The sequence below is a fragment of the Moschus berezovskii genome, chromosome 8, assembly GCF_049115385.1.
Source record: "Moschus berezovskii isolate FMDL1 chromosome 8, NW_MosBer_1.0, whole genome shotgun sequence".
Taxonomy (NCBI): Eukaryota; Metazoa; Chordata; class Mammalia; order Artiodactyla; family Moschidae; genus Moschus; species Moschus berezovskii.
Window position 1 is genome coordinate 51,156,607 of NC_142467.1, and position 25,618 is coordinate 51,182,224.

The 25,618-nt window shown below is 42.7% G+C and overlaps 1 protein-coding gene across 3 annotated transcripts in view; it reads left to right on the top strand.

Moving 5' to 3' along the window:
• SH3TC2 (SH3 domain and tetratricopeptide repeats 2) overlaps nt 1-25,618 on the top strand; it is a 70,380-nt gene that overhangs the window by 32,395 nt on the left and 12,367 nt on the right. For all 3 annotated transcript variants that reach the window (XM_055430401.2, XM_055430402.2, XM_088838573.1), the window contains exons 4-12: nt 557-662; nt 2,329-2,472; nt 3,968-4,169; nt 4,953-5,026; nt 7,817-8,012; nt 15,904-16,037; nt 19,051-19,092; nt 19,217-20,914; nt 21,024-21,204. In XM_055430401.2, the coding sequence (XP_055286376.2) occupies nt 557-662; nt 2,329-2,472; nt 3,968-4,169; nt 4,953-5,026; nt 7,817-8,012; nt 15,904-16,037; nt 19,051-19,092; nt 19,217-20,914; nt 21,024-21,204 (2,777 nt within the window). The remainder of the gene's footprint in view (nt 1-556; nt 663-2,328; nt 2,473-3,967; nt 4,170-4,952; nt 5,027-7,816; nt 8,013-15,903; nt 16,038-19,050; nt 19,093-19,216; nt 20,915-21,023; nt 21,205-25,618) is intronic.

A 25,618-nucleotide genomic window follows, 5' to 3' on the forward strand; every position in this document is an offset into this window, starting at 1 on the left:
GAGCCTGTATCAATTCACAAAGAGCTTTCTTATGGATATATAATTTTATCATTTTATAATATATAATGTATCCATTGAATGGATGAATCATAATTTATCTTAACCAGTGTCCTATCAATGAACATTTAGGTTATTTCCTTTTTGTTTTTCTGGTGATGTAAAAAATCTACATCAGAACTGGTGAAAGGGGTTAAAAAGTACAAGCTTCCAGTTATAAATAAGTGCTGGGGATGTAACATATAGCATGGTGACTATAGTTAATAATACTATATTGAATATTTGAAAGTTACTAAGAGAATAGATCTTAAAAGTTCTCATCACAAGAAAAAATGAATCTGTAATTATATGAGGTGGTGGATGTTAACTAAACTTACTGTGGTCATCATTTCACAATATATACATATGTTAAATCATTATATTGCGCACTAAAAATTAATACAATGTTATATGTCAATTATATCTCAAAAAAAGTTCATACACATCACGTTGTCATACGTGAACTTGTTCACAGAACACTTCTGTCATCCCAGACTGACTCACTGTTCTCTTTCCTCAGGACCTCTCAGCCAGGTTGGTGGGTATCCAGTCCCAGAAAGCCCAGTTCCTCATCACCTTTAAGACTATAGAGGAAATCTGGAAGTTCTCCACCTACCTGAACTTAGGTATGACATGGAGCAGGCAGGTAAAGGAGCACCTGTGTCTCAGATCAGTCATTTTGTAGAGCTTGACATTAAGGAATTGGTGTGGCTCTGATAATTAAAAGAGATAGCGCCTAATTGGATGCTCTAATTGAAATATAACAAACTTCCTGGAACTAAATCTAAAGCAGATACTGCACTGAAATGTCACATGCAGCACTTCTTTGTTTCAAGGAGAGATTATTAGATAATCAGTTAAAACTGCCCAACAGCTATTGTTCATCTACAAAATTCAAAATAGAGATAGATTCAAAATTTATGGTTAAAAAGAAAAAGAAACCAGCCTTAGGTAGGATCTAAATAGCTGTTCAAAATAGTTCCAGATCCATGTTCCATGTTTTTGGAAGAGTCAAAGAAAGATAGGTCTGCTAAAGGGACCTCAGGATACAGGGTTTTCTAGAAGGTAAAGAAGAATATTGGGGCACAGCACCAGTACCAGTGTGGTGGGAAATAGTTTACCTACAATCTCCATGGAGAGTAACTCATGATAGGGAAGTTACAATTGCGAAGCAAAACCAAGCAAAGCAAGAAGAGGCCTCTTAAATTGATGTGCATGTTTTACATCTCTTATTAAATGCTAGGCTTAGTAAATGCTGGGCTCCATGCAAACCGCAGGAAGTGATTTCATGTAGGGGAGGAGGGTCAAGATGGTTCTTCACTAGAAGCCGTAAATTCTTCTCTTGTAGTCAGAGTGATTTTCTGCTCTCCATTCCACCCATTTCCTTCTGTGACCATTAGAGATCCTTACTATTCAACATATGCTCCATTCACTAGCAGCATCAGCATCAAGTGGGGCTTGTTAGAAAAATGGAATTCTTAGCAAATGAATAACAACAACAACAGGCCCCACCCTAAACCAACTGAACCAGCATCTCTATTTTAATAATGTCCTAGGTGATTTTTGTGCACATTAAAGTATGATAGGCACTGTTACAGAAGATACACAGGGCATAAATCAGTACAGTGGAGAGTCAGAATGGAAAAAGACAGGTTTTGCATCTTAAGAAAGTAAGGAAGTCTAGAGAAGAATCAAAATTTTAATACAAATCATTTCAATTGATAGGAATGTTTAAAATACTATCCATTATCATTACAGTTTTGCAATTTGCATAGTTTTTAGTCTGGTTTTAACAAGTGAGATCTTACTGGGCATGAGGTAAGGGTAGGGTCAGAGGAATGTTAAAGTAAATCCTGACTCACTTATGGATCATAGAGAGTCTCCTTGACTACTGCATCATCAGGGATATTAGAATTTGGATTTGGTCAGGAGAACTTTAAGGGGGAACAAGGAACCCCCAGAGTCAACATTGTAATCTTGGAGATTCCTCTATGGGTATGTTATAGAAAGGTAGTTTGGTTTGATAATCTCATTCTGTGTTTATGGAGACTCATAATATATTGAAAATAACATGATTTAAAAATGATTTGTACTTCCCAACAGATGCTGAGAAGAACTAATTAGTTTTAGAAAATTTCTAGCTACCTCTCTGTGCTCTTTTAATTCCAGTTAAATGTAGTCAGGTTAGGGATGAAAGTCTGGGGGAGAAATTCTGGTGGGAAATTACTCACCCTAATGCTCAGCTAATGGCAGGAATCATGTTGTTGAGGAATCCTGTTGGGCTTGACTTAGGCTATGTATCTACATGTCTGGAGCATCTCCTTTTTGACCACAAATACTGGCTCAACTGCCGACTGGTTGAGGATACAGAGATCCACGTGTCAATAGATGATAAACACCTGGAAACTATATACCTGGGACTCCTGACCCAGGAAGGTGAGTATGGTGCAGGGGTGGGAATGAGGGTCTTATCTGGACATTTGTTATCAGAGACCTTGCAACAGGATACAGAGGGAGGCAGAAACCATTCAAACATGAAAACATTCACAAACGAACCCACCTGTTATAGTATTATTTCAAGCATCTCAATTTAACATCAGTATCACATGAACAGCTGTGTTGGCCAGTCTCACTGATTGTCTGATGTTGGAACCACTTGAGAAGTTTTAAGAAGATGCCCATGTCAGGGCTTCACTGGGGTCAGTTTATCTCCAGAGATGGGGGTCAGGCTTTGATATTTTTCAAAAGTTGCAGGTTATTCTAATGTGCACCCAAGATTAAGAACCACTATTCCAAGCATGTGATATAATTTGATTGTAAAGTAAAATTGCAGATCTTACAGAACTTGCATGATTTCATGAGACTGAAGGAAGTGATACTGGAAAACTTCTTGGAACATCCACCAATCTGTTTATAAGGAAGGACTGATCAAGGCTGCAACCAACTGGTTAACAACTGATTACATCATAGTGAGAGAGTCAATTCCTAGGCAGATTGATAAGAAGTCCAGGGTCCCCAAGGAGGAGATAGGGGTCTGGGGCTCTCAAAGTGGAGATAGGGGTCTGGAATTCTCAAGGAGGAGGAAAGGACAAACTTTTTTGTCTCTATTCCTTAGTCTTAGTCAATTACACAACTCAGTTTAAATTCTGTACTAGGGATTATACAACAACAGTGTATCCTGCTTGAGGACAGTTTCTCCTTCCTGAAAACCTTCTGACTAATCCTGTCAGATTAGTGACTGGGGGGTACTCTTTCTGCCCCCTTCTGATGTCTGTGTCAGAAGCTTTCTCTTTTATACTTTAATAAAACTTTATTACACAAAAACTCTGAGCAAAGACGAGGCCAAAGCCTCGTCTCTGGCCCTGGATTGAATTCTTCTCCTCCAGAGGTCAAGAATCCTGGCGTCTTTCGTGGTTCAGCAATAACCTTTCAATAGACACAGTGAAAGAGCCAGATTTCTGCAGAATATTTTGATTGTGTCACATGAATCAATCATGAAAGAAAAACTTTCATACTGTACGACTGTGAAATTTAGTTGGAGAAATTATGTTCACCCAAATCAACTTAATTTATTCTTTTTTGATTTTAAGATTAAGCATGAGATTGCAATTATAACTGAAGTTCTCTTAAATATATTTTCACTAACTTTGCTTCATCTTTTCTCAAGGTGAAGTCCCAATTAAACCTCATTCTTGAGAATTATTTGGAATTTTTGGTGCCTATTTTAAGTGAATTCCCTCTCAGTGGTTTTTATTTTTTAACCTGGTATCAATTTCCTGAGGTTACAAAGACCTCCTATAGCATCTCTCCCTGGACTGTGTACTTTATTTTCAGAAATAAAAGTATTTGGGCTCTGATGGAAATGTACATAGTGGATACTTCTTTTCACTTCCTGCTACTCCTTGGAAAGAGCTTTTCTCATTATCTACAGGTCATTTCTTCTGCAGAGCCATGTGCTCTGTGGCTCAGCCAGCTGAGAAGGAAGGGGAGTATTTGACACTTTGCAAGAATGAGTTAATATCGGTGAAGATGGCTGAAGGCGAGTCTGAGTGGGAAGGTGTGTCCTTGGTGACGGGTCAGCGGGGCCTGGTGCCAGTGTCAGCCTTGGAACCCCTGCTTCTCCCTTTCCACCAGTGAGTAACCACTCAAATCCTGGGAGAGGGTCCCAGAGCTCACTGAAGTCTGCACAGAACAGAGTAGGCACATTTGTAGATATGGACATCCATGGTGCCAGGGAGGGAACAAACCTGGATGCTTTTTATCTTTTTTGTTTTTTTTAAAACAAGATTAAAACTGTCAAGATTTGCACAGTTAGATGAAATGGAGAAAACCCCAAATTTCAAATGGACATTGCATCAAAGAAGAAATATACTGCCTGGTCTCCAATGCAGTGTTTGTGGGGACTGGTGACCATTTGTACCAGAGTCACTTGGGGATTTTACTACAAGTTTATATCCCCTGGTCTTTCTCAGTCTTTCTTGGGGTTGGATCCAAAAATCTTCAATTTATATAAGCTCCCCTTAAATATCAGGGTAAGTTTTTTATACTAAAGTCTGAGAATCTTTGCTGGGAGGTAGTATAAATTCCAGCAGAGTGACAATAAGCATGATTCCAGGCCATGGGCCCTGTGTGTTAGAGAGTCTGACAGTAGAATGGAGTGGGATCCTTTGTTAGTTATTTAACTGGAAAACTAATTGCTGAGCTAGAAGATACCCCAGGCCTGTTAGGCTTCCCTCTTTTTCATAATGCTTGATAAAAAGTAAGTTCTGAGTGGATGTTTGCCACTATTAAAATAAGAGTAATCCAAATGACAATAATACTTATTATTACCATCATTGTTATTTTAATGAATTATTCTGTTCACTTTTCAAATTTTTTGAAATCCATGTTTGCAAACCCTGTGTTTCCATTGGCAGATGGTTCCTAAAGAATTATCCAGGAAACTGTGGCCTTTCCAGGAAGAGGGATTGGACAGGCTCCTATCAGATCGGTATGGCTGAGTTGAAGACAGTATTAGTAGGGAGATAATATTGCTCTGCCTCCTACTTTATCCATAGATTTGGAGTCAGTTGATGTGAATACTGTCTCATCTCTGCTGTTGACTCCATTTGGGGAAGCCAGTTGTACCATCCATAGACATGGGTTCCCTTGCTTGTGAAGTGAGAGGTCTCAGATCAGGGCTATACTGTAGATATAAATGCCTCCAAGGACAGGCAGAACACACAGATGCATGGAGGGCCTGAATGGAAGATGATGTTAGGAAATGGTGGGGATCATAGGGTTTTAAAGATATGTGGGTGAAAAAGAATCTCCATGTAGGCCAGATGTGGCCTGCAGGCTGCCTGCTTTCAATCTCTAGTCAAAATGTTTTCTAATTTCCTTTAGAATTTTGTGCTTAGGAAGATTAAGAATGCTTGGCACATGGTGAGTGCTCAGTAAATATTTGTTGAATAATGAAATACATGCATACATATAAGTGCATAAATATACGCATCAGTTCAGTTCAGTCGCTCAGTCGTGTCTGACTCTCCGCGACCCCATGAATCACAGCATGCCAGGCCTCCCTATCCATCACCAACTCACGGAGTTCACTCAAACTCATGTCCACAGAGTTGGTGATGCCATCCAACCATCTCATCCTCGGTCGTCCCCTTCTCCTCCCGCCCCCAACCTTTCCCAGCATCAGAGTCTTTTCCAGTGAGTCAACTCGTCGCATAAGGTGGCCAAAGTACTGCAGTTTCAGCTTTAGCATCAGTCCTTCCAATGAACACCCAGGATCGATCTCCCTTAGAATGGACTGGTTGGATCTCCTTGCGGTACAAGGGACTCTCAAGAGTCTTCTCCAACACCACAGTTCAAAAGCATCAATTCTTCGGCGGGCAGAGGCACCAGAGATCAAATTGCCAACATCCGCTGGATCATGGAGAAAGCAAGAGAGTTCCAGAAAAACATCTATTGCTGCTTCATTGACTATGCCAAAGCCTTTGACTGTGTGGATCACAATAAACTGTGGAAAATTCTTAAAGAGATGGGAATACCAGACCACCTGACCTGCCTCTTGAGAAACCTGTATGCAGGTCAGGAAGCAACAGTCAGAACTGTACATGGAACAACCGATTGGTTCCAAATAGGAAAAGAAGTACGTTAAGGCTGTATATTGTCACCTTGCCTATTTAACTTCTATGCAGAGTACATCATGAGGAAAGCTGGGCTGGAAGAAGCACAAGCTGGAATCAAGATTGCTGGGAGAAATATCAATAATCTCAGATATGCAGATGACACTACCCTTATGGCAGAAAGTGAAGAGGAACTCAAAAGCCTCTTGATGAAAGTGAAAGAGGAGAGTGAAAAGGTTGGCTTGAAGCTCAACATTCAGAAAACAAAGATCATGGCAATCCCAAAGAAAGGCAATGCCAAAGAATGCTCAAATATACGCATACATTTTAGTTAATCTCTCCATGTATGTTTGGGTATAAATGGGCTTCTCAGGTGGCTCAGTGATAGATAATCCACCTGCCAATGCAGGAGACACAAGAGACGTGGTTCAGTCCCTGGTTTGGGAAGATTCCCTGGAGAAGGAAATGGCAGCCCACTCCAATATTCTTGCCTGGAGAATCCCATGGATAGAGGAGCCTGGTGGGCTACAGTCCATAGGGTCACAAAGAGTTGGACTTGGCTGAGCATGCATGCAATGCACATACTTATATATACATATACACACATAAATACACACACACACACATATATATACATAAACACATACACATATATCTGTAAGTATATTTATATCTACTAGATAATGAAATTTAATGTTTTCATCTTCATCCTTGGAGCTGCCTTACCACACCTAGCACAAAGTGCAATTTTTAAAGTTCTGAGCTCAAATAACACTTAAAAATATACAGAGGGAATGATCAGATCCAGACAGTAGATCTAATCAATAATCGACCATAAACAAGATTTTTATCTATCTGAGGCAGTATGGTCTTGTAGTTAGGAACATGGGGCTGTAAAGTATGTTCTGGGTTCAGATTCTAGCCCTACAACTTAAAACCAGTGTGACCTCGGCCTATTTGTGATATGCCCTCACTATGCCACAACTTCATCAATAGCAAATGAGGTTACTGTAAAACCAACTTCAGGTTTGTCATGGGAACTAAACTAAGTGACATCTATAAATCACTTAGTACAGTTTTGTCACATTGTAAGTGTTTAACTCATGGTAAATACTATTAACCCTCAAAGCAGTGTGAACTTCTGATTTTGAAGACACAATCAACAGCTAGGGAGTTGGACAATCATAATGGCCAAAGGAGCCAGAAAGAAATGGAGAGATCCTATGGTGGTCCTCACCCTGGTCTGTAGATCTGTGCTAACCATGATGAAGTGTTTGCATGGCAATGGCAAATAAGACAAAGTAGGACAATATAGTGAGCTTTCTAGTTTTACACAAGCTGCCTTTATTCTGTTTTAAGAAATACCTAGTATTCTGAGATTATATTTCCTACATTTGTTTAAGTTTCTTTTATAAAACAATGGTAAAAGTAGATGATGTTTCCTTTTTTGAATTTCCTAGATTGGCCAGATGAAAAGCCAGTTACCCTGGATCATTCCTGCCAATTTCTTTCTTCTTTTTTTTTTTGAAGAGGGGGGAGAACTTTCACTAGTCCTTAAAGTTCTAAAGTCTTGGGAACACTTCATTTCATATTACATTGGAAGCTAGTGAGTGGCTCAGCTGTTTCTGCCTTATTTGGTTGACCTGTGTGCTGTTTTCCCACAGGCAGAGGAAAATGTAAGGCCTGGAAGGAATATGAGAGGGAAGAAAAGGACGAGCTGAATTTCCACCAGGGAGAAAGCATTGAGATCATCGGCTTTGTCATTCCTGGGCTTCAGTGGTTCATTGGGAAGTCAGCGCTCTCAGGAGAAGTGGGCTTTGTCCCCACCAGGATCATAGATCCTGATTCTTATTCCCCAATGTGAGTATGACAGATAGACCGTCTGGGATGTGCTGGGGCAGGGCCACTTTCCCCAATGGTCCTGTCCCATTCTATGCAGGTTGCAGATGAGCTTCAGGACTTCCTAGTAACACAAAGCCATAAGAGCACATTCTGACAACCTAGACAACATGAGGAGTGATAAGAAGGGAAAGATGAGTGACCAGGGAAGGAGTCAGTTCATTTCAGCAGATGGTCATTGAGGCCTTCCTCTGTTCTAGGAGAGAAGCACAACCCTCCAAACTCAAGGCCCGCTCTTAGACCTTCCCATCCAATCAAGGGGCCCCATCAAGGGAGTGCATGCACACGGACTTGTAGACTGCTGCTTAGTAAATGGAGAGTGCCCTCTCACGTAGGTCTATCTGCTGAAAGTTCAGTGTGGGAAATCACTATTGGCCAGGATGACAGAGTACCTCTTTTACTGTTTCCTGCCTTAAATCCAAAAGGCTTGGTTCTGAGGCACAGAGCTACCATGTGACCAGTCAGCAGCAGGTGGCAAGCTTGCTCCAGCCACCCTGTCATAGAGTCCTAGAATACCTCCACCTCTCTCTGGGTGAGCATCCTGCACTGGGATAGGAAATAGTGAAAAGCCTGGGTCCAGGAAGTACTAGAGGAAACACAGAGTAGGTGGCTAAACTTGAGACATTGTAGCCTTCCACTTAGGGAAAACATGGCCCAAGCAATGCCTTAGGCTCTGAACCCTCAGACTGGAACTCCTTCCCTCACTGAAAGAGCCACTAAGGAGAGTGAGCCAAGAACAAGCTTTTGCCTTTGTAGGGAGAGGGGAGAGAAGGTAATTTTCCCTACACAAACATGTGGGAACCCAGGTACCTCTATAAGAGGACTGACTCACTGAGTTCCTGGAGAGGTATGGATTACAGTAGGAGTTTATTAGGAGGTAAACTATGTCAAGAGAACTTTCCTCAAAACGGTAACATGTGACTTCAGCTTTGCATGATATAAGACATTTCAACAGACATAAATGGGAAAGGAGGTCATGGGTAGGACCGTAAGGGAGATGTTGAGGAATGAGTCGTGTTGTTAGGAGCAGCTCACCAGGTGGACGCTAGTGTGGCAAGACTCATGGGGGCCATGATGTGAAAGATGGGAAACGCCAATGCCAAGGACCTGTCCTTCACCTGGCAGGGAATGAGGAGCCACTGAATGTATCTGAGCAAGGGTGACATGAGGTGACTGGGACTTCTGTCTAGGAAGCCAGCTCTGGCTTTGGGCGAGCTATGCATGGTCAGGGGAGAGCCTGGAGGCAAGGGACCAATAAGAAGGCTGAGTTTAAGGGCATTTAGGAAGGAGCAAGGGGACTGGAGAGGAGAGGGCACTGCTAGGACCAGTCAACAGACTTTAGAGATTGTGGGAGCTTTACAAATGTGGATCCTTGTGTCCTGCCCCTAGAAGTCCATTCTCATTGGTCTGTGTGGCCCCTGGGCAGCTATGGTTTTAAAAGCTCCCCAGGAGGGGCTAGTGCACACACTGGGAGAAAACTGCTGCTCTAACTATCCCCTCAGTTTACTGCAGGGGTAGATGAGGATCCCTAAAAATTGTGTGGTCCAACTCCTCTTCCATTATACAGATGGGGAAAACAGAGGCTCAGTCAAAAGACTTGCCTTGACCAAGGCTAAGAAGAGAAAGAAATGGCTGCTAGAAATACATGGGACCCGTAATTAAGGTTAAATCTACATGCTGGTGACTTTGGATCTGAGGGCTACATCCTTTCTAGTTCCCAAAAAGGCGTGAGGCACCCCCATCCTAGATATAGGGTGGATGTGAGTCCTAGTTCAGCCTGGACACAAGGAAGTGGAAGCTCGTAGTGCTAAAGCCACTCACCTTGAAATGTGGTAGAGGTGCCATCTTGATGTTACCACCAAAAGAATGAGGCCCAAACTCAATTTTAAAAGGTGGCTTTACTAGAAGGTCCCTCTAGCCCTTTGGCTCGGTCTAGTATGAAGAACAGCAACGAAAACAAGTTTGAGTTTTTGAAACTACTGTCTAGGATTGCAAACTGAGCTCTGTTAGAGTTTTCCCAACAGATAATCTGGGAATTAAAACTGGATGGCTCCCCAACTATCTATAACTAGAAGAACCAGAAAATTCCAAGGGATACCTCAGCATCCTGCCAGAATCAGACTGAGCTTGAAAACTAAATTCTGAAACTGAGGTGGTCAATGGTTCTTAAGGGACCTGAAATGGTACTGTGGCATGAAAAAAAAAGAAAAATCCAGTTTAGTGTGAATTCATGAGGATTTTCGGAGAAGGCAATGGCAAGCCACTCCAGTACTATTGCCTAGAAAATCCCATGGATGGAGGAGCCTGGTAGGCTGCAGTCCGTGGGGTTTCTAAGGGTCGGACACGACTGTGCGACTTCACTTTCACTTTTCACTTTCACACATTGGAGAAGGAAATGGCAACCCATTCCAGTGTTCTTGCCTGGAGAATCCCAGGGATGGGGAAGCCTGGTGGGCTTCCATCTATGGGGTCACACAGAGTTGGACATGACTGAAGTGACTTAGCAGCAGCAGCAGCAGATGAGGATCCCAGGAGTGAAATAGCTGAACCCTCAGCCTTGGGTCTGGAATCCCAGATTTCTGATGTTAAATCTGGGGTTCTCTTTCAACAGCACAGTCCTGAGGCTCTGATGAAAGGGAGAAAGAATAGAAAGAACAGAGACTCTGTAAATGGGAAGAACCATTTACAGAGCAGAGTAAGAAAGAATGTAGTGAAGGAGACAACTGAGAAGGAGGAACTACTAGCCATGTGGGAGATGGGGGGATGCTTAACACGGTGAAAGGCCTTTGAGATTGACCAATGAGAAGTCACTGGCCATGAGGAGGTCACTGGTCATTGGAAAGTAGCATAGCTCGGTAATAAAGAGTTTCAGAGCCCGATTTCCTGATAGGCATTTATAGCCACAGGAGCACAGCCTGTGTTTCCATTAGCTTACCAGTGGGTGACTTTGGGTATGTTAATTTGTCTCTCTAAGCTTTAGTTTTCTCATCTGCAAAATACATACAGTGTTAGTATTTGCCCATAAGATTGCCTTGAGTTGAAATAAGCTACATGTAAATCCCTTAGAATGGTGTCTGGCATAGTATGTATGAGGGTGTGTGTGTGTGTGTGCATTATGATCAATATGCATTAACTCTTATTATTGCTGTTACTGTTGTGGGTGGTAATCTTTGAGAGGCCATTAAATAGGCTATTGAGGGTAGGTGTCAGATTTCATCAATTATATTGGACTTCTGTACCTCATACCATGGGCTTCCCTGGAGGCTCAGCAGTAAAGAATCTGCTTGTCAATACAGGAGACACAGGTTCGATGCCTGGGTAGGGAGGGAAGCTCCCCCAGAGAAGGAAATAGCAACCCACTCTAGTCGCCTGGCAGGCTACAGTCCATGGGATTGCAAAAGAGTCAGACATGACTTAACAACTAAACAACAACCTCATACCATGCCTCAAATGACAATAACCCAGTACTACTAAATTAATCTGATCATCACATTTTAGCTGGCTTAGTTGCACAGGATACACTCATCCTGCAGAATATCATCCCTTGTATCACAGAGGTGGTAGGAGACCTTCTCCTTACTTGCACAGAGTCACCTGTTGGCCTCCACCTGGTCACCTGTGGGACCCCATGCACCAGAGATTGCACATTTGGTAGGGAAGGAAGAAGAGAGTGGACAGGAGACAGAGAAGGGTGGCAGAGGGAGAGTGGAGGGACACTTGTTCATTGCACAGCCCCAAAGCACTCTCTAGATTACAGGTACTCTCAAAACACAGCAGTTGGATGAAAACCCCACAAACAACCTGCTGCCTGAAGCAGCCATGGACTAGGAACCAGCCATCCCTGTGTGCTGTGCTGTCCCTGTGATCAGGCCACTGGGTGTTTGTTTGGGGTCAGGTCTCTGAAGATGGCCCAGCATTTGCTGAAGTCTCCATCCTCTCTTCTCAGCTTCCTCCCTTTGATGGTTTTTTATTCTCTGAAGTGTTACTACAACATATGTATGTATGTATGCATATATTTTTTGATTTAACCAAATCAGCTGTGTATTGACAATGAAATTTCTCAGAAGCTGTTTTCTGAGTCAGATGTAGGTCATGCCTCTGATACATGGGAACGGGATCTTGCTTATCTATGGAAGCAAATTTTTGTGGGTTTCTTTTTTTATAGCTCAGATTTCAACATCAGCTACCCAGTTTCACAGCAACAGTAGCTGGAAAACCTGTTCTTAAACCTTGGGCAGGTCTGTCTGAATAGACAAAGTCTTTGTATTTGACCAGAGTGACTTCAAAGAATATCACCCTTTTGAGAGTGACAGAAGGCCACATTTGTCCTCTTTTTTTTTTTTTTAAGCATTTAATGTGTTTGTGTTTGAGTTTGTGTGTGTTTTAAGTGAAAAAAAAGTCTTTAGATATAATTGAAGATGCCTCTTTACCCCCTCATACTTCCATCCTCTGATCCTGATTCCATCCTATAGGCTAACACTGTTTGAAATTTCTTATTCTGATACATTTAAAAAATTGACATTTGTTTATAAATGAAAATACTATGGATTTGTGTATTAAAATTTTATATAAATGTTTTTTCTACAACTGGCCTTTTCCGCAATTGACATTATAAATTTAAGATTTATTCATGTTGTAAAAGATATAGTTCATTTTCATAAAGTGTTACTTACAAGAAATTTATATACTTAAATGTCTAAATTTAAAAATAAACAAGATTGAAAGATTAATGTACTTGAAACCAGATATAAGAGAATAGGAGAAAAGCCAATATTTCATGGTATTAAATGTTAAAATATTTCTTTGTTAATCCCCTCTTTTATTCTTATTGTTTATCTGTATCTTCTTTATAATTCCATTTCTTGTGGCATCTATTTTTGTTGAGAAGTTTGCTGTTTCGTAACCATTTCTCTGCAGTAGGTAGCTTTTATCTTGCTGTTTTTGTTAAGGTTTTGTTTTGTTATTGATGTTTTGCAATTGTACCATAATATGTCTAGCTTTGATATATTTTATTATTTATAACAAGTTGTCCGCTTCCTTCTCCTTTGTGTACACCTCTAGGTAGATATTTCAGTGGAGATCTGTGAGTTGGTAAATGCTTTCCATCTCTTTAAGATACTTAAAATATACTCTTGAATGATCATTTACATAGTTGTAGAATAATATCTTCAAAGTGTAGAGTGAAAATTAATTATTAATATAAAATTTCAAATCCATTTTGCCAGAGTTTTGTCAATCTTATTAGTCTTTTCAGAAAGCCAGTTTTTCTTTTGCTGACCATCTTTATTGTTTGTTTTCTATTTCATTAATTTCATATTTACCTTTATAATTTTTCTACTTTGCTTTTATTTCATTATGTTCCTATCCTTTATATTTAACTCTTTTATTCCATGAGTTGAATAGTTAATTAATTGATAGTTGAAACCAGAAAGAATGATTAGGAGAAATAGAAAATCCAAAGACTTATAACCTTAATGAAATGGAAATCATGTTTAAATTGTATTATTTTTATTTATTTTGCTTAGGACTTGGTGTGCTTCTTCAATTTGAAGACTCATGTCTTTCTTCGCTTCTGGAAAATGCTCAGTCATTCTTCCTTTGAATATTGCTTCTCTCTCATTCTCTTTAGTCTCTCTTCTGGAATTCCTATTAGAGGTATGTTGGACTTGTCATTCTATCCTCAATCTTGCTTAATCAGTTCCTTTATATTTTTCATCTTTTGTCATGCTAGGCTACATTCTGGATGATTTCCTCAGAACATTCTTTAGTTTCACCAGTTTTATTCTCTGTTGTGACTAAACCTGTTAACTTTACTGATATGGTCCCAAGTGTCCATGCTTTTATTTTCACTTCTAAAATTTGTAATGTACTATTTTTCACATATGCTATTTCTGCTCTTATAGTCCCATATTTTCATTGTAGCTTCTATTCATTCTTTTTATTTCATTATTTTAACCATGCTTATTATAAATTATCTTCAGATTACTGTTAGTTCTATTGTAGTGTTGATCTACCCATTTGTGCATTTGCTGACTCTCTTTGTCAATAGTTCATTTTCTTGTGTGGTTTGTATTTTCAGTTATGTGAATGAACTTTCAACATTTTAAAAGATGGTCTTTGCCTGAAGCCTTGACTACAGAAAGCATTCTAGCAGAGCAGTTTTGGCCTTTGCTTTCCCTGGAAACTTAGAAGCTCAGTGGTTCAGATCTGATTCTCTGATAGGGTACCTACATTGTGCAGTGTAAATTCATATCCCACACCTTCTAATAGTGTAAACCTAGATGTTTTATTTTTTCTAGGCACTCAGACAGGCAGAAAGCATGTTCTTGGCAGGTTATGAGAAATTTCCAATCCCCTTTTATAGAAGTTGCAGCGCTTCTTGATTTTAGGCCATAGGGAACACAAAGCTATTTTGGGAGCTCCATTCAGCTTCCCTGCTTCACACAGGTTCAAAGTCACATTCTGTCCCTAAGTGGTATTAGCAGGTCAGCCCCACCTCTGAGGGCCAGTGGCCCAGCTGAGAACCGCCAGCATCTATGGACCATCTACTCTAACTTACCAACTTGGCTTTGGTTTCTCCTTTTGTTTCTGGTTCCCAGGAATTTCCCTTTCTCTCTTTAAAGTTAAAGACTATATTAAAATGTTTATCTTTATCAGATTTTATCCATGCTTTGTGTATGTATATGGTGGCAAGTAGCCCTGTGCTTCAGCCTGTTGTATTTCTAGAAGCCCTACCACACTCCTTCCAAGTCCATCTGCATGCTGGCAAGCCCTAATGTAATTTGTCAAGCTTCTTGGACTCTCTCTAAGTATCTGGGACTCAGGGCATTAGCATATTAGCCGTAGGCAATGGATGCAGAGGCAGAAGACCTCAGCTTCGGTCTCAGCTTTACCACTTTCCAGCTGTGTAATTTTGAGCATGTCACTAAACCTTTCTGAATCTTCATCTACAAATATGAATAAAAATACATACATCATAGGATTGTTATGAGGAGTAAATGAAATAGTAAATTCAGGAATGGGATTGTATCATTCTTTTTATCTCAAATGAGTTTAGATGTAGAATTCAATTACATGCTCTTTTAAGAATGGAATATCTTAAACTGCTGGGGAGAATCTGGAGGTCAAGCCAGAGAGATAGGGATTCCATAAGACAGGGAGCTTGGTGTACTGCAGCCCATGGGGTCACAAAGAGTCGGACATGACTAAGCGACTGAACTGACTGACTTAAGTATGGTGTTAAGAGCTGTAGATGTCAAGACAAGCTTTAGTGCTAGTTCTGCCTCCAGTCAGAGTTGTGACCTTGAGCAGTTCACATTAGTGGCTAGTTTTCTCAACTAGAAAGCAGCCACTAAAGTGGCTGACTTTCAGACTGCATTTATCTGAGCTATGGAGACAGTGGGTAAGTGGCAGACTGTGGCACTGCATCCCAGCCCCTCCCTTTACCATGCTTGAAGTAAAGAAGCTCCTCTTATATCCTGCTTTACGGTTACCTAACCACAGACTTTATTTTTCTGTACCTCAGTCTCTTCCTCTGTAAAAAGGGAATAAGAATAGTATATGCATCATAGGGCAACTGCATGCATTAAATGAGTATCTGATTCATAATAAACAGCCTCCACAAAGTATTAGCTGGTATTAACACTTGGATTCCAAGTTATTTTTGTTTTAAAACTGGATTCTGAAGTTAAAATTATATTGGGAACAAAGAGATATTAAATGTTGTCTAGATGGGTACTGGACTGAATACTTTCCAAGGCACTTCTAGTTTTCATGTTCCAGGGTGAAGAGAGAAGAGATCGTGTCTGAAACCTTGCACTGATCTGTGTCCATGTCTTTTGCCTCAACATAGGAGCAAGAACTGCGCCTTTTTCAGTGATGAGGAAAAATGCTCTCTGGGGTTCCTGGGAAGTGACAGGAAAGCTGAGTGTGTCAACTTCCTCCACACACTTGCTCAGACTGACATAACATCTGTCTACCAGCTTAGTGAGTATTTGCTTCTCAAGTGTCCCCCGCACCCCCAGAAAGCCCAAACTCCTCAAGATTAAGGAATTGTTCCTAACCAAAAAGTACAGTATCTCTAAAGTCTAACCACATGCATATATGTGGGGCTATGATCACAGTTCAGTTGATGACCTAGGTCATATTTGATTAGCAGCATTTTCACTTTGGATTTCAGATGATTCTAAAGTCACAAGGGACTTGGTGCCTAAAAACTATGACATGTAATGAAATCAATTCAGCTATAGAATGGGAGGCTGGCTATATTGAACCTTCCATTCTAAACTGGAGAAGAAATCTTCCTGGGTTGTGGCTGAGGGTCTTCCTCCTAGGGCTGAAGTAGGTCTGGCCCCACAATAATAAAAGTGGGGCCATAGAACATTATAGCTGGAAAAGACCCTAAGAAATGACTTCTCTCATTTTATAGATTAGGAAGCTGAGGCCCAGTGAATTAGTGCCTGAGCCAGGATAAGAGCTACCCTCCCCTGTCCTCTAGTCAGGACAATTCCTACTTCACCACATTGCCCCTGACACAAAATGACTTTGGACTGTTGGATATGTCAGCCTTGGGTGAGTGAGGAGCCTCAGTACCTAGTACAGTTTTTAGCGGTGTCTGAATGACTGAGTAAATGATTGACACTCCTTTCCCTTACTTTGTGAGGGGTCCCCTGCTCTGTGTCAAGAAGTGCTTCATCCATTGACAGGGTTTGAAGAAGGATTCCTGTTTCTCCTATCTCTTCAGTGATGGGGACGCTGCATCCACTCCTTTGTGACCACATTAGATGGCACACATTTCATGGGTATGGCCAGAGATTCTGCAGAAGTACTCACAGGCTAGCCTCTGGAGCAGAAGTGGGAGTTAGAAACTTTCTCCAGGCACAGGAACATTTGTGATTAGCACCTTGCCCAGGTATCAGCACCAGCCCAGGCAGCACTTTCTTACTACAGGCAGATCATACTGCTGCACCAAGCTGAACCAGGAAGCTGAAGTTATGAATGTAGCCTGGTAGTCAGGAGCCAAGGTCTGAAAATCAAGGATTAGGGGCCTGCTTTGAAAGTAAGGGTGCCTGCAGACTTGGATCCAGAGTATCTGTCAACTGTTGACCCAGTGGTTGAGAGAGATCCAGGGACAAGTCTCAGGCAGCCCATTAACTCTTATCTACAGACCAAGGGTGCATCTCTGCTGGGTGCCAGGCTGCACTTCATGGCTTCACAGGTTGTCCCTGGCACCAAGGTAACCAGCAGAAGGGGCATCCTGTTGGTAAATTCCAACTCTCCCAAGGCCTATGCCCTGTAATTCTTTCTCTGAGAAGAAGCATTTTTTTTAAAATTCCTGCATTATTTGTGTTCTTGGGGGTCCTGGCCCAAAGAGAAATGGTTGCAGTATGACAGGAACGTGTCCCACAGCATCAGTGAGGGACAGGTGCAGTAACCCAGAGTCCAGCTCTCTAGCTCTGCTGTATTTGGATGTAGGACCTTTGGGGGTTGCAGATATCAAGTACCTTCAATGACACTCACAGAAGAAACCTCATGAGAATAGCAAGTGGAGGCTTGACTTGGTGAGGGGCCTGTTACCCTCTAAGTTCACTGGAGAGCTCAGAGTGGGGGCACAGGTGGCTGGCTCTTGCTTCTTTGCCAGGAAGAGGTAGAATCTTTTTTCTAGCAGCCCCTATTCTACGGAGCATGAACCTTGCCTTCACCTCCACAAGCTCCACTGTGGCTACTTTGGCCAAGGGGGTAAGCTTCTGTGCTGCCAAGCCCAAGGTCATCTTTTTGGTTCTCACCTTATCTTATTTCTCTTTTGTTCACTTTTGAACGTGGTGAAATGTGTTCACTTTTGTTATCTTGTTCACTCTCGCTCACTTATCTTGTTTCACTTGTTTCACTTATGTCACTTTTGTTAGATGGCTGCACCATAAACCACCCTGGTCTCCATGACTCCTCTTTTCTCTGTGCCTTTCCAGTCTCCTGGATTGGCTCTCATCTGCCAGTAAAATGCTGATGTTTTTCCAGCTCATTCACAAATTGCCTCTAACCACTCCTCCCCCACCTGCTTTGCTTCTCCTTCCAAATCCTTCTTTTGGGACATTGAGACATTCTTTGTGACCTAGTGTCAGTCACAAATCCATGTTTGCAAGTCTCCACTTTTCTCCTTGGCCACAGATCTATTTCATTCTCTGCTAGAGCTCCTGCAGGTACTACAAATTCAAAATGTCTAAAACTACTAGCGATTGTGCTTTCTCCCACCTCATCCCACCACAGTACTTCAGGGAACAAGACTTAGGAACCTCAGATGCTTCTTTACCTTCTCTTCTTAATTATTGACATTTGGTCACCTCATCCTATCAAATTTACAAAGCACATTGTGCACACTGAATCTGTCTGTTGAATGGGTGGATGATAGAGGAAGGAAGAAGGAAGGCTGTACACGTGGAAACGAGAGGCAGTGCCACATGCCAAAAGTGTGCTGCCCATGGAGTATGGTTCACGGCTCTGTCATAAACTCACAGAAAGATGTGGGCCTTAAGATTCCATCATCACCCCTGCACTGCATAGTCACACCTCTTGGCATAGAGCTCCTGTTTCTGTCTTTTCTTCTCTGACTCGTCTCATTTCTACCTCAGTGCTCAACTGTATGATGAGTGGGTTAAACCAGATAATCTTTAGGTCCCTGCAGCACTGATGGTGAAGGGGAGATGCTGTCTTGTACCTTAGGGGCAGCAGATGGTCTGAAACACAAAGTGTTCAAGGGGCCACTGGTCCAGGGAACACATGCAGGCATAGGCATGCTGAACCATTCTGACCTAACTCAGGTCTGTCTTCCATCCCTATCCAGGTGGGTTTGAATCCATCCAAAGTTGCTGTCTTGTACCTTAGGGGCAGCAGATGGTCTGAAACACAAAGTGTTCAAGGGGCCACTGGTCCAGGGAACACATGCAGGCATAGGCATGCTGAACCATTCTGACCTAACTCAGGTCTGTCTTCCATCCCTATCCAGGTGGGTTTGAATCCATCCAAAGTCTTCCAAACGATCTGAGTGGTGAGTAGAGATCATGCTGAACCAGACCTCCAGTCCTATGGGACAGAATCTTGTCCTCTTGCCAAGAGCTGGCCACCATAGTTGCAGGTACTTAGTGTTGCTCAATTCTGCCTGTCCCTTACAGTGTGCCAGTCTGAAGGCTTCAAGGAGACCCAGCCTGGTGGAGCCTGGGAGGAGCATCAGGCCGTGGGCTCCAGACAGTCCAGCAGCTCTGAGGACTCCAGTGTGGAGGAAGAGCTCCTTTCAGCTGCCTCAGACACCTATCATCTTCCGGAGCCTGATGACCTCGATGACCCAGAATTGCTCATGAACCTGAACACTGGTCAGGAGGAAGAGGAGGCTGAGAACTTCGCCCCCATATTGGCTTTTCTGGATCATGAGGGTTATGCTGACCACTTTAAGAGCCTCTATGATTTTTCCTTCTCTTTCCTCACGTCTTCCTTTTATAGTTACTCTGAGGAGGACGAGCTCATGGCCTACCTGGAGGCCTCGAGGAAGTGGGCCAAGCAGAGCCACATGACCTGGGCCCATGCCCGGCTTTGCTTCCTCCTGGGTCGGCTAAGTGTCAGGAAGGTCAAACTCTCTCAGGCCAGGGTGTACTTTGAGGAGGCCATCCACATTCTCAATGGGGCATTCAAGGATCTATCCTTGGTGGCTGCCCTGTACATCAATTTGGCGGCCATCTACCTGAGGCAGAGGCTAAGGCATAAAGGCTCATCCTTGCTGGAGAAGGCAGGTACCTTGTTGGCCTGCCTGCCTGACCGGGAGTATAGTTCCAAGAGCGAGCTGGATGTGGTAGCCTATGTGCTGAGACAGGGCATCGTGTCTGGCAGCTGCCCCCTGGAGGCCAGGGCCTGCTTTCTGGCCATCCGATTGCTCCTAAGCCTTGGCCGGCATGATGAGGTCCTGCCCTTTGCCGAGCGCCTGCAGCTCCTCTCTGGACACCCTCCCACCTCAGATGCTGCAGCCACCATCTTGAGTTTTCTCTATGACAAGAAATATCTGCCACACCTTGCAGTGGCTTCTGTCCGGCTGCGTGGAACTCAGAGTGTTCAAGGGATGGCCCTTCCAATTTGGCAGGTCCATCTGGTCCTGCAGAACACCACCAAGCTGCTTGGCATCTCCTCCCCAAGCTGGGGTGAAGTTTCTTCCCTGGCTTGCCCGGCAATCAGACAGGCACTGACTTCCTGTGAGGAACAGGCGGATTGGAGCACCCAGAGGGTCCTGTGTCTCATCCTGTCCAAAGTGTACCTCCAACACAGGTCTCCTGATGGTGCCATCCACTACCTGAGCCAAGCTTTGATGCTAGGCCAGCTGCTGAGTGAGCAGGAAGCTTTTGAGTCTTCCCTCTGCTTGGCATGGGCCTATCTCTTATCCAGCCAGCCAAAGAAGGCTTTGGACATCCTTGAGCCATTCTTATACTCCCTGAAGGAGACAGAGAGTGTTATCCACAAGGGAGTGGTCTATAACCTCATGGGACTTGCACTTCAAGGTGAAGGCCGGGTGAACAGGGCAGCCAAGAGCTATCTTCGGGCCTTGAACAGAGCCCAGGAGGTGGGGGATATGCGCAACCAGGCAGTGGCTTTGGCCAATCTTGGCCATCTGACCCTTAAGTCCTGGCCTCAGCAGCTGGCCAGGAACTATCTTCTGCAGTCTGTTCAACTCTATTCTACACTCCAGGCCAGCATGGAGACAGACGTGGAATTAGTACAGGTGCTTCTCTGGCTGGCCCAGGTCCAGGTGTATGGAGGCCAGCTGGCCAGTGGCCGCTTTTGTTATGAAATGGCATTGCTGTTTGGCTTAAGGCATCAACACCTGAAGAGTGAGTATGTCCTGTGCTGCTGAGATGCTTTAGAGAAAAGTGTTAGAGGACGTTTTTTCCCTTTGTCCTGTCTCCAGTCATCTCATCCATGTTCCTGCTTTATGTTCAGGTCAGCTTCAGGTCACCAAATCCCTCTGCCATTTCTACAGCTCTGTGTCCCCAGACCCCGAGGCATGCATCACCTACCACGAGCACTGGCTGACACTGGCTCAGCAACTCAGAGACCGGGAGATGGAGGGGAGGCTGCTGGAGTCCCTTGGACAGCTCTATCGGAACCTAAATACATCCAGGTGAGTGCAGGCTCAAGGACTCTCCTAGAAACATCTTTTCTTCCTTAAGGAGAATCAGTATACTTTCCCTCACAAAGTTAAGTCCAAATGTACATGATGTGCTTATGGCAGCATGGAAAAGAATGTGGTCTTTGCAGCCACCACACATTGTAAACTCAGTGCCACCCATCACTTATTAGCTTTGTGACTTTGGGCAATTTTTATACTTGCCCATGCCTCCACTTCCTCACCAGTTAATGCACACGGGACACTTGGACAGTGCCTAATAAGGCTTGATCATGTTGGCTGTGTTACAAGTAATTTCCTGTGTGTTTCTATAACAATCCATCAAATGGACGTGGCTGAAGGTGCATAATTCAGAGAGGTGGAAATTATTATACTGAGGACCATGGAACCCTCAGGAGGTCTTCATTACCTGAGGACAGTTGGTATTAGAGAAAGGACACAAAGTAAATAAATGCACAAGAAAACAGGGGTGTAAAATTTCACAGTAAAAAATTTTGATGGTAACTTACCTTTAAAATGAAACTGAAAATGATGAAACTAAGTTTATTTTCACTTTTTAGTTAAGAAGCTAAGGTTATAATTGCAACTGTGCACTAAGTCGTAGGCTAAACATAACAAAAGAAGTGTTTTGTGATTGACTTTTCGGGACTCTTTTAGAAAGACTTATTTTTCAAAAATATCCCAAAACGTAACTGTTTTACCCAAAGGTTTTTTTTTTCACTCTTGGTATTTAAATTATTCTCACGTGAACTACGGAGAAAGCAATGGCACCCCACTCCAGTACTCTTGCCTGGAAAATTCCATGGACTGAGGAGCCTGGTGGGCTGCATCGATGGGGTCGCTAATAGTCAGACACGACTGGGCGACTTCACTTTCACTTTTCACTTTCATGCATTGAAGAAGGAAATGGCAACCCACTCCAGTGTTCTTGCCTGGAGAATCCCAGGGACGGGGGAGCCTGGTGGGCTGCCGTCTATGGGGTCGCACGGAGTCAGTCACGACTGAAGCAACTTAGCAGCAGCAGCAGCAGCAAGTGAACTATCCTGCCATCTCTTTCTGATTTTCCTTTCTGTCTCTTTACTGATCAGATCTGCCTGATCCTCATTTGCCAGTGGCATGGCCTGTAGCTCTGCTCTCTAACAAGCCTTTAATTGATTCCATTAAACTCTGCATGGTTTATATTTAATTGCACTTAGCATTGTAGCATTGTATTCATAATTATGAATGACTTCTAACATAGGGGAGAGATGATTGCTAGGGTTGAGCAAAGAGAAGTAATTGAGGAAAAGCTATTTAAATGATAATTTTTGCTTTTCTAGGCAATGTGGTAACCTTGGGCACCTGACAAATCAGACCACTAATAATCAGATAATGAAATCTTTCTTTGTCTTTCTTTCTCCCATTCTGTCTCCCTCTCCCTCATCTCTTTCCTCTCTCACAAGAATCAGGTATCCTCCAAATACCCCATTGTCTTTAGTCCCAGGAATGGAGTTTTGGATCATTGCAGCCTGTGAGGGTCCAGGAAGCCTGGCCACAGCCCCACTTTGTTTCTGTTCAGAACACCTTAGGAATCTGTATAGTTTGGGAGCCGATCCAGAAGGTAGGCTTAAATTAACCTTAGAGATGAGATAGTCATATATTCATGGTAACACATAGTGAGAATGGGCTTTGGAAAAGTTGACTTTTAAGGGACAGGAGTATGGGTGGCAAATATGTGTCAGGTTTATTGCCACCTTTCCCTGTGTGCAGCTTCAATCTCAGATTAATTGCTGTGCAGTGATTAATCACCTACCCAACTGCCATCCTTTGCTCACAGCCTTCCTCCTGCCTCCAGTTGTTCAAAACCACTGAAATTCTAAGGGGAAAGCCAAAGAAAAAGCCCTGGATGCTGTCAACAGAGTGCAGAGGCCTTAAGGCAGTATGAAGGACCACTGGATTGCTTAGGTGTGGGGAGTGATAGAGAGAAGGGAAGGTGTGGAGCTGGAGTTGCTCCAAGGAGTGTCTGGAAGTCACAGGCCACAGAGCAATGAGAAAAGAGACCAAAACTGGATTAGGAGTCAGGAAACCTGAGCCTGCCATGAGCTTATAACATGTCCTTAAATAAGTCATTTCTCCTCTTGGTTGCCCCGTTTATAAGGTTAAACTGAATAAGGTGCCTTCTAGTTCTAAACTGTTAAGTCTAGGATGAGCCAGCTATGCTATGCTGACACTGGTAATGGCCCTGTTAGTATAAGAATTCCTGCTGCCTCCAAAGAGTCTTGAGTTTTGGAGGCAGATTCTTAAAGTTATGGGCCTTCTAGATCAGAGACCTAAACTTTTGGGGATTTTTAAAGACTCTGCAGTAGCTTCAGAAGGTCTTGATGTAGTGACTGTAAACTCCAAGTGGGCAGACCTGGTGTCTAGCATAGAACAGAGACATAACATATTTGTGTGGGCATAAGATGTTTACCCCTTTTCAGGATGCTCAGTTTGTCAAGGAGAATGTGCTATAGTGCTATATTTATTTAGCATGTATAAATCAACTACTCCTGCAAAGCCTTTGTGAAAAAGAATAGAACAAAGACCAGCTAACAGAAATAGAGAAACAAGTGTTTCCATGCACCTGGAGGTGGTTAATGTAATTTAGCTGTAAGCTTCCTGGTAGCTGAGGTAAAAAGGGAAAAACCGTATAAGGTTCTCGCTGTCTAATAAAAAAAAATAGAAACAAATGTATCTGTTGGAGCAAAATTTGTTCCTGGCACTGACTTCTAGGAAGAATTTATTAAGTGGGTTTTGATGTAATGGATACATTTTTTCAACTAAATCTTCCCCAAGGGATTTCCATTCTTACAAATCTCAAAGCCATATCAGGCAAAGGCAGGAAGTGTTCGTGGGCGAGATGGCAGGCATCTGCCGGGGCAGGTTTGGAGGGAGAGGAAACACTTTCAGTTAAGGGTTGGCGGGTCTGTCAGGGAACACTTCATGAAGGTGATAGCATTTAAAGATGCCCTTGAGGGATAAGGAAGATTTTGAAAACTGGAGAAGGGTAAGAGAAGACCATTTGGGGCCAAGGGTCTAACTGTAGCAATGGAAGGGGGAGGACACATTTGAAAAACATTCTGTAGATCTAGTGGACTGAGTTTGATGTTTCTCTGGGTATAGGTACTAAAGGAGAGAGAAGACTATAGCCTACCTCCAGGGGAGGGATGTGGAGCTTAGATGGGGGTGCAGGGGGTTACGGTGGGCCTCTGGACTGGCACAGTCGGCATCCATATTGAAAATGGTGGTCATAATAGTAACAGAAGACATTCAGAGAATATGCACTGATTAATAACCAACGTGCAATCCCAGGATGACCTTATGAGGAAGAAAGAGTGAGTGATTTTCACTACCTATACGGCTTTTCTGCTCATTTACATTCCTCCTGTTTGAAAGGTTTTCTCTAGTGTTCAGTGATGGTGAGTAGGGAGGCAGGGCAGTAGATGATGAAAACTTTGGCTCAGCCTTCGGAATTTTGTCTTGAGACACTTTGATGTCCCTTTGTTCAGTATATCTTTTGAGTCTTGCTTTCTTTGCCTTCATGGTGATGACTGCATAATGTAGTTTGATGAAGTCTTTCAGTCTCTCAATGAGAAAGGTCATTAGGGGTCTTATCTTCTGTCTCAAGGTGACACTATAGACTTCACACTGTCTATAGACTCGGCTCTAGAGCTGAACCAGGTGGGTTCCTTAAGAACTTTATGACTCTATTGGATCAATTTGACTAATACTTGCTGAACATGTACTATGGCCCAGACCCTATGTTAAAAGCTGACAAATGTCAGCCCAGTCCCTGAGCTGACAATGCTTATCATCTAGTTGAGGAAGTAGATATTATACACATACTCACTGCAAGTATCACATAAATGGTGCGAAGAGACACAAAGGATGTACATATTATTTTTCAGAAAGAAATGCCTTGCATGCAACAGGCCTTTGCAAAGTAATGATTCTTTGCATGTAATACAATCCCTAGATGCCTAGAAGTCATTTTTCATGACTTTTATTCATATTCTTGTGCATCTTACTCTTATGGAACTGAAAAAAAATGTTTCAATGTTTGGTTTTCAGTATAGCTAATATGACTAATCCCTAATATTTTTGGACTCATAAACAAGGAAAGAATTGCACTTGCTGACATGTTCTCCTTTTATCACAAGCCTAGGATGTACATCACCGTCCATCTTTTACCAATGCGGGCACTTTGTTCAAGGTTTGAGGTTGCTTATGTCCTTCAAAATTTTGAAGTTGTTAAAGTATCAAAAGAAACAAAAGCGTTTCCACAAGTTGATTTCTGAGCCAGAAATTGAGCACTGTTTGAGGGTCTGTGGCAGGGCTCTGGAGTTTGATTCTCAGGGTTAGATCCTCATTTAAACAGAATTGATTACCT